At 53.6% G+C, this 19,486-nt stretch overlaps 6 protein-coding genes across 6 annotated transcripts; 4 read left to right on the top strand and 2 right to left on the bottom strand.

The window, feature by feature from the left end:
* Positions 1-743: 743 nt before the first annotated feature.
* V2A60_008382 (uncharacterized protein) lies at positions 744-1,007 on the top strand (the record flags this gene model as incomplete). Its single annotated transcript, XM_083259655.1, has 1 exon — positions 744-1,007. The coding sequence occupies one exon, from the start codon at positions 744-746 to the stop codon at positions 1,005-1,007; it is 264 nt and encodes an 87-aa protein (XP_083115781.1).
* Positions 1,008-1,283: 276 nt separating this feature from the next.
* V2A60_008383 (uncharacterized protein) lies at positions 1,284-1,724 on the top strand (the record flags this gene model as incomplete). The annotated part of the gene is made up of 1 exon (XM_083259656.1): positions 1,284-1,724. One exon carries the CDS (start codon positions 1,284-1,286, stop codon positions 1,722-1,724), a length of 441 nt encoding a protein of 146 aa, XP_083115782.1.
* A 440-nt stretch (positions 1,725-2,164) lies between these two features.
* Positions 2,165-3,032, bottom strand: V2A60_008384 (SDR family oxidoreductase; the record flags this gene model as incomplete). Its single annotated transcript, XM_083259657.1, has 2 exons — positions 2,165-2,645; positions 2,713-3,032. The coding sequence occupies 2 exons, from the start codon at positions 3,030-3,032 to the stop codon at positions 2,165-2,167; spliced, it is 801 nt and encodes a 266-aa protein (XP_083115783.1).
* A 1,068-nt stretch (positions 3,033-4,100) lies between these two features.
* On the bottom strand, positions 4,101-6,514 carry V2A60_008385 (OPT oligopeptide transporter protein-domain-containing protein; the record flags this gene model as incomplete). The annotated part of the gene is made up of 2 exons (XM_083259658.1): positions 4,101-6,094; positions 6,169-6,514. 2 exons carry the CDS (start codon positions 6,512-6,514, stop codon positions 4,101-4,103), a joined length of 2,340 nt encoding a protein of 779 aa, XP_083115784.1.
* A 3,655-nt stretch (positions 6,515-10,169) lies between these two features.
* V2A60_008386 (dihydrodipicolinate synthase family protein) lies at positions 10,170-11,218 on the top strand (the record flags this gene model as incomplete). Its single annotated transcript, XM_083259659.1, has 2 exons — positions 10,170-10,521; positions 10,623-11,218. 2 exons carry the CDS (start codon positions 10,170-10,172, stop codon positions 11,216-11,218), a joined length of 948 nt encoding a protein of 315 aa, XP_083115785.1.
* Positions 11,219-15,846: 4,628 nt separating this feature from the next.
* Positions 15,847-19,208, top strand: V2A60_008387 (uncharacterized protein; the record flags this gene model as incomplete). The annotated part of the gene is made up of 3 exons (XM_083259660.1): positions 15,847-15,900; positions 16,047-16,267; positions 16,322-19,208. 3 exons carry the CDS (start codon positions 15,847-15,849, stop codon positions 19,206-19,208), a joined length of 3,162 nt encoding a protein of 1,053 aa, XP_083115786.1.
* Between the last annotated feature and the right edge of the window lie 278 nt (positions 19,209-19,486).

The following is a 19,486-nucleotide window of genomic DNA, read 5'->3' on the forward strand; positions in this document are numbered from 1 at the left end:
GACGGAACACCAACCAGCGGCGCACACAAGCCAACGACTCACTACCCTAACAGTGCCTAGGTTCAAGGCACGAGGTTTGCAGCCTCTTTTCACTCTCCAATTTGTTTTTATGGGACTCGACTTCAACGTGTTCATCTGGTATGAGCCGAAAGCATCCTACAGATTAAAGGGGGGCATGGGCATGGATACTACCGAGCAAGTAACTAGAGGCCAGCATGAAGAGTGCTTTATTAGCAACGCTTTCCTGAAAATTGTATACGGATACACTCACTGATATACGATATCAGACCTAGCGACTGGCTCATACAAATAAAAAAACTCGCTACATACTTTCTAGCCATTATCAAACCAACATCTGTAGATGAACAATGATAGACATAAAGCGGCCTGAGCGCTTTCCATTCTCCTGGTATCATCCTACTCGCCAGCTTCACCTACACCCTAGTCCTCAGCCCAAGTCATTCTCCAGCTCCTTCGCCTTCAGCTCTTCAGCAGTATGAATTCCACCATTCTTCTTCTTCTCGGCGCTGGGTCTGTTGGCTTCGCTTTGCCCCAAGCCCAGCCTGGCCAAAAGCTTCCTTGGATTCCCGCTCCAGGTACTGCGAGTGTATTGCCGACATAACTTTATCGCAAAACCTAAAAGGGTCGTTTCTATATGGTGAAGATTACCACCAGGCCCAAGACATCCGTTATGTGTTCCCGTTCCAGTGCTTCCAGGATCGCGTTCCCAAGCCTGTGGGCCTATGGGCCTCCCCATTTTGGAGCCCGACCCCGACAAGGAGTGTGGTCCCAAAGGAGACGAATCCGAGGAAACTCTTGGCACTCTGGCCTTCTGCAACTCGTTCACTGAGCCTGGGTCACCGGGGGAGCGCCAAGCTTCCGGCTCGCCCTATATTTGGGACAAGGAGCAGTGCCTTGGCGCTCACGAAAAGGAGCCGACGGCCAAGCCGGTCCGCAAGCCGGCTTCCACGCCGAAACCTCCGAACGGCCTCTCTCCGTGGAACTAGTTCAAAGGCTGTGATGACGTCGAGGCTGCCAGCGGTTTAACACATCGCGTTACTAGACTCGGTGTTGGCTTTCTGCGCGAAAACGTTTCCTCGGTGGGACGGAACACTGTCTGATACATTCGCCTGGGCGCGCCGAAGGTCTAGTTTATACTTGGTAAAGATTTTGTGACCAAACGTCCATCTTTCTCAACCAATCTAGTACGGAGCTCAAGACTTGCTAGTTTACGGGAGCTTTTATATAGCATTCAAGATCACTTGCCCGATCGATTGAATACCATGTCCGCTGCGGCCGCGCCTCCTCCCCCTCCTCCGCCGAATGGTGGTGGTGACGAGGGTCCCAAGAAGCACCGTGCCCCCCGTCGCTCCGTCGATGGGATCGTCATCATCGGCGACTCGGAGGATGAGGCTTTCGCATCGGCGAACGAGGAAGAGTTTCCGTGCATCCAATGTATGGAGTCCGCCGCCGTTAACATGAAGCTGTCTTGCGTGCCGACGAATACCGGCACCTATACGAACTGCCGCAAGAAGAAGAAGAAGACTTGCGCCTATGATTCGGTCCTCTTTACTAGTAATGCGTGTCTACGCTACGCCGCCAAACGTGTACGGGTCCTCATCGATAAGGAGAAGACCGTTGCGACGCCGGCCTCTGGTCAACCGCGCCAGAAGGGATACAAGTTCCCCGTCGGTACGACAGAGTTCGGCAAAGCTATCCGCTGATACAACCAAGCTTTGGAGTCTGCCCGTGCCCAGCCCGCGTCGCTCAGGATGCGTGCCATTACAGAATCCGCCTGGAGGAGGATATGTTGGTTAAGGAACTCTAGATTGAACCAGTACAAGCAATGCGCTTTTGTATATATCAAATTGCAGTGGGCTAGCGCAACTTGGCCACAAAAAGACAGGTAAGAATACTATAGGAGTGTCCATTGATTAATCGTATTTGGTACAATGCTTATATCATAGGTATAGTATCAAGTTCAGTCAAATCTTTTCTCGTTTATAGAATTGGCTGACCAAGGTTTACTTGCGTATTTCACCTTCACAGTCATCAGCGCTATGCCTACATGATAGTCAACTGACGACCGAGTGGGTCAATGTGCCACGATAAAGCAATGGTAACGAATCTTTTGTTTTTATTCATTTATACTATATTCGAGCCTCTATCGGGTCGTGTAACCACCGTCAATGACGAGGTCCGATCCAGTTGTGTAGGAGCTGGCGTCGGAGATGAAGTAGACGTACGCCGCCTTGAGCTCCGAGGACTCGGCGGGGCGGCCGACGGGGATCATGCTGTTCCAGAGGTCCTGCGTCTTCTGGTCGATGAAGTCGGACAGGCCGGTGTTGATGTAGCCAGGGCTGATGGAGTTGACGCGGGCAAAGTCGCGCCACTCGTTGGCGAGGGAGCGCGCGAGGTGGATGCAGCCGGCCTTGGCCACGTTGTACGACGTCTGCTCCTGCGGGTAGTTGGCAATGTGGCCGGACATGGAGGCCGTGATGACGAGCGACCCGTGGCCCTGCTTCTTGAAGACGGCGCCGACCGCCTTGGCGCAGTAGGCGGTGCCGTTGAGGTCGACCTGGATGACCTTGTCCCAGGCTTCCGAGGTTCCGTCGACGACGCCCGAGTCGGCCGTCATGCCGGAGCTGGTGGAGGTGGCGCGTTAGTTTTGGGAAGGCTGCTGGCTGCTGGCTGCCATGAAGAGATGCTTACTTGGCGATGAAGCCGTCAATCTTGCCAAAGTCGGAGACGACCTGGTTGACAAAGGCCTCCACGTCAGAGTACTTGACCACGTTGAGCTGGTACGTCTTGACCTTGACGCCGTAGGCCTTGGCGAGCTCCTCGGCGTTCTTGTTGGCGCCGTCGGGGCGCGACGAGTAGGTGATGGCGAGGTCGGCGCCCATCTCGGCGCAGCCGCGGGCGGCCTCGATGCCGATGCCCTTTGCGCCCGAGGCACCGGTGACGATGACGGTCTTGCCCTTGAGGCTGAGGAGGTCGAGAACCTTTGTGGCTTTGGGAGCTGTGATAGGCATGGTGGGCGGGATTGGTGGTGGTGGTGTCAAGACAGCTGCTGCGGGTACGTTTTTTTCTTCTTCTTGAGGTATATGGATCTCGGCAAAGGAGAATCAAGGCAGGAGAGGTGATGAATGGATGAGAAGTTGCTGTCGTGAGAGCAAGAGGAGGGGTTAGTGAGGGGGGAATAACAGCTTCTTTATAAAACACGAGCCGGACAGCTCGGGTAGCAACCAAGGGGGGCGGCAATGGGTACTCGAACAGCCCGCAAGAGCTGAACTGGCCATTGGAAAGCTGCGTTTCGCCCCCCTCCCAAAAAAAGAACTCGTCTTCTAGCCAACCAGCAATTCTTAGCTCTGCTTTACTGGAGCACAAAAGTCAATGTATCATACTTGGGAGCTGCCGAATGTTCAAGGTTGTCTCTGCCCCACCAATGGCGTCACTACGACAAGGACGACTAGCCCAGCTTCGGCAGCGGGGTCTATTTTATTCGCCAGGTATCTTGCTTATCGTGATGAGGTTGAAGAGTTACTAGTTTGGCCAGTGATTCTGTTTACATTAAATGGGTTGATAGCTGCATCCCAAGCAGCTCGTACGTCTCACAAGGTAGGCTCTCTGACTTGCCCACGTCCAGGCCACAGGCTCTTCTCCTGACGCTGGTTCCTCACGCTTCCATCTCGAGCATGATAATGGCACGACTGCAGGGATCAGCGATTTACATCTCACTGCGCGCGCCACTAGGGGACTTTTCCTGTCGCAGGCGGCAGCCGGGCTGGGTGCATAATCGCTTTGTCAGTCTCACAAATGCCCGCCACGCCAGGCACCAATTCATAATCGCTTACACTCAACATACGCAGATGGCAAGCAAAATTACAAATAAACACACAAGCAACAGAAATGTAAAGAGGAATTTGATAGAAAGATTAAATTTATTTCGATACGGCTATTGTGCCAGCACCAAAGCCACGCCTGTCATAAGCTACAACAGCTGAGGGGAATCATTTTGTATATGTGCATCGTGAAATCGCACGGTATCATATCGCCTTCCTTCCTTTGAACACAAGTGAACACACAGAGATCATCGGCTATCACCACTTTTGTCCGGGAAGTGCAACCGGCGAACCCTTGACTGAACCATCAGCGTTACCAAGTGTTAGTGCGGCATTGACCACACCAGCAAGACCCTCGCCAGCAATGAGACCGGCGGCAATGGCGAACCCAAAGGTCTCAAAGTTGTTGCGGAAATATTTCCTCCACCACCAGGCGGTTATGGAGCCAAACAAGACAGCGTTGGCATATCCAGAGTCAGGACCAAGAACCCAGGCGACGCCGATAGCCATCCAGTTGGGCAAGTAGGCGCGATACTTGGCACGGGAGCCGACCAGGTAAAAGTTCTTGAAAAGAGCCTGGCATGCTGCAAACACGCCGAGGACAATGGCAAAGATGCCAGACTTGAGAGGGATGGGTAGTTTGGGCTCAGTGACAGCCTGAGCGACAGCGACCCAAGCCGAAACGGAGGGGGCGGCGAAAGGGCATTCGCCGTCCTGTTTGGCGGGATCCCAGACACAGGGGTAGGCAGCCATGAAGAGAACAAAGATGCCCGGTGCCAAGAAGATGGCAACAAAGGAGCCGATGGCCTGGGCATAGAATTGAAGGTGTGGCGGTGTCTGCAGGAGGAAGCCCACACGGAAATCGCTCACAAGAGCTGTGGCGACATCAGCAGTTCCAGTCGCAATGTTTCCGGCAATCAAGTTGATGCGCTGAGCATGAACCTTTTCAGTACCCTTGGTAATACCACCGAAAACGAGCTGTGATGCTTTGGATGAAGCGGTCAGGGGAGCAACATCGGTGACGGCTCCTCCGTAAATGCTCATGAAGGCGAAGATGATACCGAGGAGACAGGCGACAATGGCCAAGCCAGCATTCATTTGGAACTGGAAGTGGCATACAAGACAGGCAATAACCATCATGATGATGGTTCCAGAAAGCCATACGTATACGGGGACTTGCTGCTCCTTGGTCGCAAAGTCCTTGGTCAGACAGTTTTCGTCATTGACCTTGGCGGCTTGCTTTTCGAAAAAGGGGCTGCTCTTGCCGCGCTTCTTGAGCATAGCATCGATGCTGACTGACATTTCACGGAAAGCAAAGAGGAGACCGTCGTAAAGCACGCGGATGTGGATGAAGAACTCAATCAGCGAATAGACCAAGAGGACCATCACGCCGGGCCACAGCATCCAGTAGCGGGGAGACGCCACAAACCCGGGATCGGTAATGCCAGTCATCTTGCTGAAGCTAGCGACAACACCCCATCTCTCGGCGATGACAGGGTCTTTGGACTTGAGGTAGGGGCGGACGCCTTCGCATTCGCCATAGTGAACAAGCAGGGGTCCGATCAGACCCCAGGCGACGACGGTACCTCCCCACCAAGAAAATGCCGTGTTGAGGCCGACGAGGATGCCAGATCCAAAAAAGGCCGGGGTAAGCTGAATGTACCATCCCCAGTTGTCAATGTTCTGCGCCCAGTTGGTGTATCCGCTCCAGATGTAGAACCAGGAAAAGATGTGCCAGTTGTGCAAAACACCGTCGGCGTACTGGGAAACGATGATGTGGGCGAAAGCGCCGATGAAGGCGTAGAAGAGCGCCTTGACCTTCTTCATGGCATCAGCAGCACCAGATGAGACCGAGTGCATGGATCGAATGGCGACGGCAGTAGCAGTGGGGGAGGGGAAGACGAGGTTGAGCTCGCGCGAGACGTTGATGATGAAGAACTTGCGCAGCGGAACGGCAGCAAAGAGACCAAACAAGGCGCACACAATCGTCAGCGTTAGGATGCGCGTAAAGTCGCTCTTGGGGTCGTTGGAGAGCAGCTCAAGTCGGTACATGGCAGGCAAGCCCGCGACGAACAGGCCGCTCATACCACCAGCGCCGGTGGCGGCAGCTTGGACAATCGAGTTTTCCTGCGGGCCGAAGCGTCCACCGAGAAAGGTGACGCCGGGGAGGGCCTTGACAAGAAGAGTGATGATGCCATATCCGAAAATAGCACCAAACATGGTGGCGGGGAAGGTGAAGCCGGTCTTGAGACCTGTGGCGCAAAATGTCTGGTTAGCTTCATGGGTAAAAAAAAAACGGCAGACGGGCGGCGCGGGCGGAAATTACCGAGATAGACGTTGGAGGCATTGCAGAGGGATCCAAGAAGAATTCCGATAACCACGGCGCGAACTGTAAGAGGGCTCTTCTCTTCAGGAACGCCCTTGAGGAGGGGAAATGAGACGAAAAGGTCGTCAGGCAGCGCATCGCTGTCCGACGTGTCGTCGTCGTCGTCCAGTTCCGGCTGCTTCTCGTTGGCGTAGGTATCGGTCAAGACCTTGGCATCGCCAGTGGCGTCGGCACCCGGCTGGGCACCGACAACGTGCCGCTCCTGAGCTTCATGTACGAGCTCGGGTTCGTTGTGTAAGTTGGCGACGACAGGCTTCTGGCCCGTGACTGCTGCGTCGTGGTCCATACTGGCGCACGCCTGGCTTGGTGGTGAACCGGGGATATCTCTGGCGCAACCGAGCAAGACGATGGGGTACGACAGCGCCGAGTTTTTTGTATGCGCTTCGCAGTTCAGGAATGCACAACAGACAAAAGCAGAGGCAGCTAGAAGAAGTAGTAAAGGAGGGGGGGGGGGCACGAGTACCGTATTTATCTCAATATGGCAGGCCACATGGCTCCCTCCAGGATGTAACCCACGTAGGTACTGAGAGGGCAGGAACTTGTGTAAAAAGTCCCCATAATGTGACGGACCGAGAAGGTGTTCCTATCACTAACTAACTAGTTTCTCTCTGGGGACCGACCAACTAGGCTCTACTACGGAGCAGACCCTCGCTTCCTCCCCCCCTCTCCATCCGTCCTATCAAGGCGCCACAGAATAGACCACCCTGCGCGGAGCCTTGCTTGTTGCTTTGCAGCCATGCAATGCCACCCCCGGAAGCCACTAACACGAGAACTTTTTCATTTTGCATCCGTACCATGGGGGCTGATCACTGGCTTCTAAGTATGAGTCGTCCGCCACCAGTGGAGTTAGGCCAGAGCCCTCAGACTCTGTCCCCAGCGCTCTTGGGGGCCTTCATTACTTATTAGGGAGAGTGCCAAGGAATAGCTAGGCCTGTTCTTGGCGAACAGCGAGCTGTCATTGACAGCTCGCTGGAACGGACTTCTCCACAGCCATGACTTGGAGAGTGGACAGAGTAAGCGTCTACTCCGGCGCTAATCACGAATATTGTCGTGCGCCGTGTTATCAAGTTTCTTCTCGGTAAAAGACCGCGCATAGAGTGACTGTAAACGGGCGGTCTGGTGCTACTTACTGGTAGATGCAGACGGTCGTGCTGGAAGGGAAAAGGAGCAGGCTGCAGCTGGTGGCGGCTCAGCTCCCTCATTGCAGGTCCTCGCAACATGTCCCAACTGGCTAACCGCAATTCGCAAAGGCTTCTCTCTCTTGGGCCGGCGCAAAATGCCCACGGCTGGCCACAAGTCGGGCTCTGCATCCCCTACTGGCCTAGCAACAAGGGAATGGTACTCCGTACTTACTTGCGCCCCGGGAATCTCGTTGGTGGCGTCGATGCGCCACTCACCAACTCTCTGAATCCTTCAGGACACTTGGAGCGTGCCGCCACCGGAAATTAGGGACAGCCTAATAATAAACGCAAAAGCCAGGTCAGGCAGCACCCGATCTTGCCACAGCTGAGAGCCCTGCAACGCGAGCGCCTCTTTGGGGGGGGCCAGCGGGTGGTACTTTTGCATCGCGACCCAGTTAGAGTGGACTTTGACTAATAAAAGGCCATGACGGTAAACATGGATAACAGTCATTTAGGGGTTTTGCTGTCGTCCGCGAAAAGATGTAGTAGGACTCTATACGGATAGTTTTAGTCAACATGCGCAGGTTAAAGATCCTTCAGAGCGTGGCTATGGACGTTTTGCAAACTAGACAGCCTCACGACTAATGGCGGCACCGGGAAGTAGTCGCCATCAACGGCCAAATGCCTTCTTTTAGCGAAACCGAGGGCTCTCAGGAACCTTTGTACGGAGTTACTGTAAGCCTCTTGGCACGGTATAGGTGGCCTCCATGCCTCCCTCCCCCCACCTCCCACAAGAAAGACGGCGTCGCACTGAATGAAGCTCGTGGGGAATCCACGCCGCGCTCCGGGATCAATAAAGCCTCGCCACTCGCTAGCCTTGGGGTAACATTGATGAATACCCCAGAAACCTCTTTTTGGCCTGAAACCCCCCCGGTAAACGAACGACTTTTTAGTGCAGCGAGCCCGCAGCAAGCCACTCGGGGAGGTCAAGTGCAGGTGCGAGGCTAGCTTGCCCGCCCGCCAATGGAGAAGAACTTTTGCGCATCCCGGGGCCTCCAATTTGCCGTACTTGGCTGGGGGTTTGAAAGCCCAGTATTTTCACGGCCAACCATATGTGGCTCGACTTGGTTCCAATCACTCAAAAGTTCCTGGGGCAATTTGGGTCGCCACTGTGGAGTTGCATTGGATTTGCTTCACGCCTTTGCCTCTCGGGATTGGCTTTGCGACCCACAGCAAGCACATGGCAGAAACGCCTCCTCATCTGCTTAGTACCATCTTTGGACAGTAAAACGACTTGTTGTTGTTGTAGGGCGAGCTCAGCTGATGCTACTGGGCCGGCTGTCAAAAACTGTCCGGCCGAGACGGCGTCTTCCTTGTCCACCATGGCGCCGCCCTTTCGGAGTATTATGGTAGATACAAAAGAGCTAGCCAAAAGCTCTCTTATTCCAGTTTCGTATTGTTCCCGACGGAGACAAAAATGAAAGCCACATTCCGTTTCCCACCTGCCAAAGGTACCCGAGTCTATGAAGCAGCAGGCAATACTTGGTAGGAGAAGTTTTTTGTTTGTATATAAGAAAAAAAAAAGAAAGAAAAGAAATGCGTGCCAATACTCCCACCGTGCCACGGCATCCCCACTTTCGTGAAATGGCACTGGGACATACAAAAGTCGCGGAGCAGAGCAGAGGAGCCCAAAGTCTAGTCAATTGCGGAAGGTGTACAGCGATTGCTCCCTGTGAGTCACGGGAAATACAAGTGACGACATATGCAGCCCGAAATGTAAGCTTGTTCATGTATCAGCCCTGAGAAGATAAAATATAATAAGCGTCTGAGCTTGGGAGATGCATCCGTGTTGCACATTTCAGTCCTCGAACATCTCACGGCTTGGAACTTTGACAGTGCTTTGGGGAGGTGCGTCAACATGAGCACGGAGGTACTGGCTATCAAATGAGATATCGTAAGAGCTGCCGTGGTGGCTTTTGAACATGCATTCGAATCTGTGCTTTACACGTGCAGATAGAGTATGTACTGCGACACGAAACCTAAACCATTCACAGGGAATTCTTGGTGCTTGTCAATTTTATTCGCCCAGCGCAATCTCCTCTCCAGACCCAAATCATGTTGATTAGTCATTTACTGGAAGATTTCTTGGTCGACAAAACGGCTGTCTTCGTTTTGTACTCCATAATCTCACGGCTGGTTCCACGTATCGCCATTGATATGGTCGAGCAATACTGTGAACAGCAGCGATCTGAACACGACACAGACACTAATGATTTAGATGCCAGTATGCTGTCTTTACAGAGAAAGTTACAAGTTCATCCAACTTCTTGAGTGATATACGGGCTTGCGCGTGCCCAGGAACCTTTGCTATGTTGTCATCTATAGGTGCCGGGTAGGCTGACCATGGCCAGGGCCTGGTGCCTGCGATGCACCTCTAAAGGCTGACAGAGACGTTTGATTGGGACCTTTTAGTGCTCAAAGCAAAGAAGAACTCTCAAAATCGTTTTTCATCAGCATTGTTACTATATTGGGCCGGCGTGAGCAGCCGGCATTATCTCCGTCATCGGCGGCCGGATGACTGTCGGGAGGGTCCTCCGGGCGCGCCGTTCCGGGGCACCACCCCACCGACCCTCGCCACCTGAATGGCCATCTTTGGTATTTTGGGATGTCAGAGATATTCTCGTCGCGGGGCACTTGGATGACGGCAGTCCCGACAGACCGCTTACATGAAAGTTATAAAGTACGAATAGACGCCTGCCACCAATCACTTACAAATCTAGGCGGGGTATCGAAGAATCAAACCAAATCTTCGCCTGCACAATGAGTCCTCACTACCCGCCGCGCGGCATCTACGTACCGTGTGTGGCCTTTTTTCACGAGGACGAGACGATCGATTTTGATGCTATCCGTACGCACATTACCCGAATCGCCAAGGCGGGCGTCGATGGCTTGGTCATTCAGGGCTCCAATGGCGAGGCCATGCACATGTCGCACGAGGAGCGAATCGAGGTCCTGAAGCTGGCTCGCTCGGTCCTCGACGAGCACGGCAAGCCAGGCGCCACCATCATTGCCGGAGGCGGCGCGCAGTCCACGCGCGAGTCCATTCAGCTGTGCAAAGAGGCTCACGAGGCCGGCGCCGACTACGCGCTCGTGCTCAGCCCCAGCTACTGGGGTACGTGGTGGCCGATGGCATGGCCTGAGTGACGGACGGACGGACCGGGGGGTGCTGACGACGAGACACGGGCTCTTGGGCTGACCATAAGCGTGATGCAGTGCCCGCGATGCAGAAGCCGGTCATCTACAAGTTCTTTGACGACGTGGCGGCGGCCTCTCCCATCCCGATCCTGCTCTACAACTTTCCCGGCGTGACGGGCGGCATCGACCTCGACTCGGACCTCATCGCCGGCCTGGCGGCCGGCAACAACAACGTCGTCGGGTGCAAGCTGACGTGCGGCAACATGGGCAAGCTGCAGCGCGTGGCGCACGACCCGCGGGTCAACGCCGACTTTGCCGCGTTTGCGGGCAAGACGGACTTTATGCTCCACGGCCTCGTGGGCGGCTCGCGCGGCGTCATCGCCGCGACGGCCAACCTCGTGCCTAAGCTGCACACCCTCATGCTCAGACTCTACGACGAGGGCCGGCTCAGGGAGGCGCAGGACCTGCAGACGCGCTTCAGCCGCGCCGACTGGGTGCTCGTGCAGCTCGGCGTCGCGGGCCTCAAGGCTGCGCTGCACAAGTACTACGGCTACGGCCTCGGCCGCAGCCGCCGCCCCTTGGGCTCCGTTGACATGGCCAAGTTTGACGGCGAGGGTGGCGCGCCGCTGCGAGACCTGGTCGAGCAGGAAAACACACTGCCGGACATTCGATGAACTAATGCTATATAGATACTCTTACTTCTCATAGAATGACGACAAATCTCAGATTATTTCCATATCAATCTCCTCATAACGTGTGGCATGTCCATAGGTTGGCAGCAGTCGAGTAATTGTTGCCACGTCTACTGTGCTGAGTGGGCCCTGACCGCTGCTCGGCTCACAGAGGTGCATTTTACTCGAGTTTTCTTGTATTTAAAGCTCTTGTATACTATCGGAGTGTGGTAGTCAGTTCAGACAGCGTGCCAAGTAGCTGTTGCAATCTGCAAACAAGCCATTCTTGTCTACGAGCCCGGGCTGAGGCGAGACTCGTGAAGCAAGCTGTTGGATGCGCGGGCAAAGTTTGCAGACCACACCCGTTCTGCTCACCGCTGAAGACTCTTGACCCATAGCTGTGTCCATCCAAGGTTAATAAACTTTGGTTGATTTTCTCAACCCTGTGCAGCTGCGCATTCCGCCAAGCCTGATCGGAGCCCGCAGCCGAGCTACCAGTGTGCTGGCAAATGCCGCACAGAGTGCCACGTATCACAAAGTATACAGAAGTCGGGAACATGATATACGGGGCGGGGAGCGTGCTGTAGTGTATCAAGCTGGTAAGCACTTTGTGCTCAACGCAGGGTGTTCTCCTGGCGCTGCAGCATGTTGGCGTCGCTCATCGGCCGCCTAGAGCGCCGCGCGCATAAACTCCATATCATCTTGTGCGTCGGCGGTTCCACAGAGGTGGCCACAGAAGAGGTCGTTTCGATTTTGGTACTCCGTACTTTTGAAGAGCTAGAAGGTGCCCCCTCGGAATATTCAAAGATTGATAACCTGCTGCAGATGGTCCTGTCCACACACTGTGGTGATTCGGAAGCGAAATTCAATAGCGTCGCCGATGTCGCAGAATGCATTGAAATCGTGCAACCCTGTTGGGTCAGTGGTAAGATCAATGTGGAGGGGCGCGCACAGGGCATATACATACTCAGGATAGGATCGTGACTCGAGGCTCATCCAAGACTCTTCGAGTCTTGAGAGCGGGGCGAGGTTTCTACAGAGTAGGGTGCTTATATCAGACGAATCTGAAGCATTCGGATAGCGGCAACTGAGATTTCTCTTCTGGAAAAAGGCTTCTTTGGCAACCGTTTGGCTTCAATGGGCATCGAATCTCTAGCTTGTAGGCCTGAGTCTGCGGCGTAGAGCTGTTGAGTACCTTTACTGTGGCATCTCATCTTGCTGAAACAACAGCTTTCGCAGGCAAAGCTTACATTCGATGGCATCGCAAGAGCGTAAGTCGAACCACGATCGAAAAAGGACATAAACTGGCTGCTTGACAGAGTGCATCTAGATTCACATGCTTCATGATAACGGGCTTGTCCGATGGCATCGTGCGTGAGTAAACGGTCACTGACACTTACATTGCGGATGCTGGCGTGTGTCTGGGCCCCCGAACAAGTATACAGTGGCTTGCAAGTCTTAGGGCGAAGCAACAGCGATTGAATGAGACAGGCGTGATCATATAGCTCTTCAAAACAAGGGACATGCCATGCTCAGTCATTACCATTACATGCGCAGAAATTTCCCCTCTGCCACGGTCCTGTCTGAGTGTACCATAATCGGCGCAACGCAAGTGACAAGCCCCTGCTGGCTCTGAATGGCAGACGGAGTTTTGCCTTTGTGGGATGTTCTTGGTCAAGCCCGGTGGTAGGAGAGTCACTGTGAGTGGTGGTTTCCGGGAAAGTCTCCAAGCATCATCTCGAGCTGAGCCACGATCGAACTGCGGACTTTGACTTTGACTTTGAATGGCACGAATCCTTTTGGAAGCGAAGCAGTTTTCAAAGAAGACAAAAAAAAAATCCGACTCAGATGATTAGGGTCGGTTGGCACACTGCGGACGCGGCGTCCATCTTCTTGCCATCATGCATCCAGCACTGTAGGGTGACCGCGTGTCAGCTCGGCGCCGAGGGCAGCAACGGCGCGTGTGTTTGCGGGTCAGTCAGCTCCCCCTGTAAGTAAAAGCGTCTACCTGTTTTGGAGGCCAAGATACGAGCCCACCGAGCCTACACCTGTTGTTTGAAACTGGGCGGCGTTCGATTGAGCGCATAGGAAGCGGTAGCCGGCGAGCAAATCTCTCGGCCCTTTGGGAGACAGACCGGATGGAGTACAGCATCTGCTGGACCGCTACACTTTGGTGTCTACCCTTGCAGACGTATATTGCCGACCAGGCTTGTATTGCCTACCAGGCTTGTAACTTAGGCTTGTCATCGGGAAAGCTGGAATGTTGAATCCATACATTGACTGGGGTAAATGCTGGGGGAAGGTGGAGATGAGACGAACAGAGAAAGCTTACAAACTTGCTTCAAATCGCCCATTTTGCCGCCTTTTCCGCCTCTCAAACTGCGAACCTATTGATTCAAAGGGCTGCTAGTTGGCTCGCATATAGATGGGCAATAGATGACGCTTGGAGCTTCCTTGCGAAAGGCTTTCACACTTGAGTCTATGCCTAAAAGCCCCCCCCCCCCCCCCCCCCCCCTTTGCTCGTAATGGGATTTGATAATTTTGAAAAGGCAACCAAATTCAAAGACTGTGAGCTGGCATGAATAAGATGATTACCACGCGACACTATATAGTAGAGGAACTTGATAGAAAGCATTGTGCAAGTAGTCTCTCTTACTAATAGATGTCGGGCACGGGCTGTCATGACTTGTACCTAGCCAATTAGCTTATACGGGAGGGTTACCCTTGCTGATCTTTGGAACATGGAGATGCAGCTCGAGATGTCCGCGAGTCCGCGACAAAGATGACAACAAAAATAATTTAAACACGCACGATGGGTGTGGTGTCTTGGCCAGGGGGACTTGCAGCGACGCTGACGGGACGGAACGCGCGAACGTGCCAAGGACTGGTAGATCTGGCTGGGGTGCGGCGCACTGGATCCGGTTCATCGCTCGACAAATACTCAGTAGACGGGATATTCATCTCGCTAGGTACCAAGATAAATCGTTTCTTGACGTGTCACATATGATGGATGCCCTTTTGGCCCCGACGCTGGGCGCAATCTTGCAGTTAGATGACCGGCACCCCACTTGGAGAGATGCAAAGGGTGGGTTATGGCCTGTGACAAAGAAAGGAAAAAACGCCATCGCCGACTGGACTCGTTGCTGTTGGTTCGGGTGAAGTTGCAGCGAATTGGCGAAGGGGGGGAGGGGAAGGTCGGTGGATTTGGCCCCAGGCACTTGGACAGTGTGGCGTTCCTGGCCTGGGTCAGCTTCGAAGCCAATCAGAGGCGAGAACTGGCGGATCAGCACACACAGACACCAGCCTCAGATGAGCCACTACCACAGTAAAAATACGTTTTACTTGCCAGTCGGCGCGGTTGGGCGGGGTCCCGGTCCAGGACGTTACGGGTAAGTACTATTAGGATGGTTAGCACATACTTTCGTATAGTATTCCGTATAGTAACTACCTACTTACTGGTGTTTACAAGGGGACTGGTAGTCGGTAGATAGGTGCCCAGGAGTTGGGTAGAAGTAGGTCTCTAAGTAGGTACCTAAATAGGTCGGAAGGGCCCAAGGCCAAAGATACTATTTGTTTGCCCAGTGCCTTTTGCAAAGTAGCGAGCAGTGGAACTAGTAGCGGTACTTGTAGTGGCTGGTACCGTCTGTACAGTGGGCATGGTGGCATTTTGAGCAAGTGCTAGGTACCTTGGATTTACTTTGCGGGTAAATTACAGGCAGCGCAGAATTCTTGGCTGGCTGCTCGTGTAGGCTGTGAGTGGCCTGTTAGTAGGTTACCTAGTACTGAGGCACTTGTGGCGCTCTCTTAGGTACCTTGGCAAGTAGTATCATGGCCTAGAGATTGCAAGTTACCAACCGTTGCCCTTGGAACTGGGCCGTCTTAATTGCCATATCTTTTACCCTCCCAGAGCCCTCGCCCCTCAAGAACCAAGGCGTGATGGTTTCATCATGTGCATACATTCTATGCATGCCCACAGGGCTGCACGATTTTCTCTCTTTGGCCATGAAGAGCGTGCAACGTGAAATCTCGATGCGGATAACGAGCCCGGTTTCATTAGTAGCGTTATCTCATGGTCCCCTGGCCGGAGGGATCCCCCCCATGCCCCCGTTCCCTCGCATATCCCCTGCAAAGGACATGCCGATTGGTGGTGGCGCAAGGACTCTCTCTCCCTCTCGCTTTCTCTCTTTCTCGCTCTGCTCCAGTTCCACATTACCCATTTTCGTTCGGAGGTACCGTTCATCGTTCCTGATTCGCATCACCTCGAGTCGTTTTGCAATTTTTTTTCCTTCCCTTGCCTCCTGTCTCTTGAACGAAGCACTTTTCCCATGACACTGGCGGGCTATTCTGGACTGCCCAATTGGCCAAGGCAATCACACCTCTTCAGTTGCAGTCTGCACTCCATGCCTGCTTGTCTTGGATAAGAGCGCCACCGCCATCTTCCCCTCCCCGACTGGCTGGGTGCATATCGCTTCTCGGCCTTCTCCCTCGCCCACGCACCGAGTTTCCCACGCCTTCTCCCAGGCCTCTTCTCCCATCGAGACGTCACCATCACCAACAGACGGGTCCCGACAATGCCTAGCGACGTTGTATCATCTTTTTAGAGATCTTGCCCACGTCGCTGTCCTGTCTAGATGGACGACCCTGACAAATGGCCGTGGCTTGTCGCCCGGCTTGACCTCAACCAGGTACGTACCCCGCCGTTTGGGTCTTCAGCCTCTACCTACTACTAGGGACAATCTCACCGTCGCCGCTTAGTTGAGCTACCCAAAAGGCTGTTGTCGTATCCTTCATCACTCCCAGACGTCCGACTAATCATACACTACCCTCGCAGGACAACGATCCCCGCATCAACTCGACCCGAAATGATTCCAGCGGCCAAGGCACCCTCAGTGCCACGGCAAACAGCAAGAGCCCGTCGCTGTCCAAGCTTGGCGGCACCTTCATTCCCATCGGCATCATTCTCGGCGTCACCGCCATCCTCTTCCTAGCCTTGCGCCCTCGACTGAAGCGTGTCTACGCCCCAAGAACCATTCGTGCCATCCGGAGACCACTGTATGTGCCTTGCCCTTTTCGTTTCTGACACCCCAACGGCTGACCTGGCGACAGAGAACCGAGTCCCGAGCTGCCCAGTGGCATCTTCAACTGGGTCGTGCCATTCTTTAAAATACCCGACACTTTCGTTCTGAACAATGCTAGCATTGACGGCTTCTTTTTTCTGCGCTATCTAAAAGTACTTAGAAATATTTGTTTCGTCGGATGCTTGCTCGCCTACCCCATCCTGTTTCCCATCAATGCCACTGGCGGCAAAGGCAACTACCAGCTCGCCGTCCTGACTATCGGCAATGTCAAGGACCCCAACAAGCTGTATGCGCATCTCTTCGTTGCTTGGGCCTTCTTTGGCTTTGTTCTATTCACCATTGTCCGAGAATGTATCTACTACGTCAACCTGCGCCAAGCCTATCTTTCCTCGCCCCACTACGCCCAGCGCATCTCGTCAAGGACCATGCTCATCACTGGTCTGCCTCCACAATATCAGGACGAAGCCCGCCTCCGAAAGCTCTATGGCGACTCGGCAAAGACCATCTACCTCCCGCGAAGCAGCAAAGTACTCGCCAAGCTGGTCAAGGAGCGGGAGCAGACGGCCAAGCGACTCGAGGATGCCGAGGTAAAGCTCATCAAGATCACCAACGCCGCCCGCAACCAGTACTTGAAGAAGCATCCGGACCATCCAATGAACCAGCCGCCACCCGGCAGCATCCAAGAACAGCGTGAAAGGGACGTCGAGTCTGCAAGCTCGGAGCGAGAGCTTGCAGCGCCATCCCCAAAGCTGTCCAGGTTCTCGAGTGAGAAGCTTCAGGTTGATCTGCCCGGACCAGCACTACTGTCTGAAGACTCGATTGAACACTTGCAAAACCGACATTCCGACGAAACCAAGGTTGATGAGACGGAAAGGAAGAATAATTCTGTAGTCACCGAAGATGATCTCGATTACGTGCATCCTTATGGCTTGCACGACACGCTACCCGATCTGCGCGGCTCCGTCGCTTCGCTCTGGATCCCGACCAAGAAACGCCCTCATCATCGCCCGATTGGTAATTTTCTCCGTCGCGTCGACACCATTCGCTGGACTCGCAACCGACTTCGCGAACTGAATCTGCTCATCTTCAAGACGCGTCGTGTCGTGCGTCGAGGCGAGGCCGGCTCGGTGCCTGCTGCTTTTATCGAGTTCGACTCGCAGGAGAGCGCGCAGGCTGCCCAGCAAGTTCTCGCCCACCATCGCCCCCTGCAAATGTCGGTTAGGCTGCTCGGAATCCGACCAGACGAGGTCATTTGGACCTCTCTGCGCATGAAGTGGTGGGAGCTCATCATGCGACGCACGGCCATCATGGCCCTCGTTCTGGCTGCCATTGTCTTTTGGTCGATTCCAGCGGCGTTTGTTGGACTGGTGTCTAATGTTGATGCGCTGATCAAGCTCGCCCCATTCCTCAAATGGATCAACCTGCTTCCCAAACTCATCGTCGGCTTTATCCAGGGCTTCATGCCCGCACTAGCTCTGTCGTTGCTGATGGCGGCTGTGCCTTTTATGCTTCGTTTCTGCGGACGGGTCTCTGGTCTTCCCTCGACGCATCGAGTTGAGCTCTTTACGCAAAACGCATACTTTGCGTTTCAGGTCGTTCAAGTCTTCTTGATCACAACGCTGACGTCGGCCGCATCAAGTGCCATTACAGACATCATCAAGAATCCCCTCGGCGCCAAGGATCTATTGGCAAAGAGTCTGCCATCCGCCTCCGACTTTTATCTGTCCTACATACTGATTCAGTGCGTTCTGAGTGGCTGCAAAGACATTTTGCAGATTTGGCCGTTTCTCCGTCACGTTGTTCTGGCCAAGATTACCGACAACCCGCGCAGCAGATTCAAGGCGTGGAAAGAACTGACAACGCCAGGCTGGGGAGGCGTCTTCCCTGTCTATTCCAACATGGGCGTGATTGCCCTGAGCTACTCTTGCATCTCACCCCTGGTGCTGCTGTTTGCTGCTCTTGGGCTGTGGTTTATCCAGATTGTCTGGAAATACAAGCTCATTTACATTCTGGATTCAACACACGACAGCAAGGGTCTCTTCTACCCACAAGCTTTGCTCCATCTCATTGTTGGACTGTACTTGGCGGAAATCTGCATGATTGGACTGTTTGCGTTAAACAGCTCCTTTCCGCCCGTCGTTTTGATGCTCATCTTTTTGCTCTTTACTCTGCTAGTTCACATGTCCATTAGCGATGCCATTGCCCCGCTTCTGATCAGCCTGCCTCAGACCATGAAGGTTGAGGAGGAGATTCAGATTGAGGAAAAGCAAAAGGCCGAAGCTGCTGCGAGAGCAGCCGAGGAAGCGTCAGAGGCACCGACCGGTGCTGCAAACAGTTACTACGATGAGACACAGTCATTTGGCGAGGAGAGGATTGAGAGTGAGGAGGAAGAAGAAGAAGAAGAAGAAGAAGAAGGGGAAGAACATGTAGTGACGGGGACAAGAGCAATGGAAGGTGCAAGCAGCGTTCGCTCGACGGCAATGGAATGGTTCAAGGGAAGCACAAAGAAGAAGATCAAGGACGAGTTTGAATCGCCATTTGTCAAGCATTGGCTGGCCAAGATTGGCATCAATATTGGCCCCGAGAATGCTGACAAGCCAAGCTTCTTTCAACGCTTCTTGCACCCGGAAGAGTACGAAGACTTCATCGCCCTGCGGAAGCTGATTCCTGCCGACAATCTGCCCAACATTGTCTACGCGCAAAACAAGCACTGCAATTACACACCACCAGACATGTGGCTGCCCAAGCCATCACTGTGGATCCCGCGAGACGAGGCCCGCGTAAGTCGACAAGAAGTGGCGCACTCGAAGCTGTACACACCCATTTCGGACCGTGGGGCGGAGCTGGACAAGGAGGGACGAGTTGTTGTATATTTCGAACAGGCGCCTTGCGATGAGCCAAGAGTGCTGATGTAACATGACCATTTTTACGTGTAGCGATCACATTTTTCTTTTCCTTTTTCTTTTTTTTTTTTTGGAAATATTTAGCGATTTATATTTTTTATTTGCTTATTTAATCATCTTCTACAGTGGCGGACACCCGTATCATGTTGATCAATTGATGAAGAGAAAGTTTTTTATCGTGTATTTTTTGAGGGCAACTCGTCCGATTTGTCTATTGGTAGATTTACCGTTGATATGCATGGTACTTTTTGTCATGAGCAAGCTGTGAGCCCATTGTCCTTTTATAGTCT

This window comes from Cordyceps javanica, chromosome 5 (assembly GCF_051103115.1).
Source record: "Cordyceps javanica chromosome 5, complete sequence".
Lineage (NCBI taxonomy): Eukaryota > Fungi > Ascomycota > Sordariomycetes > Hypocreales > Cordycipitaceae > Cordyceps > Cordyceps javanica.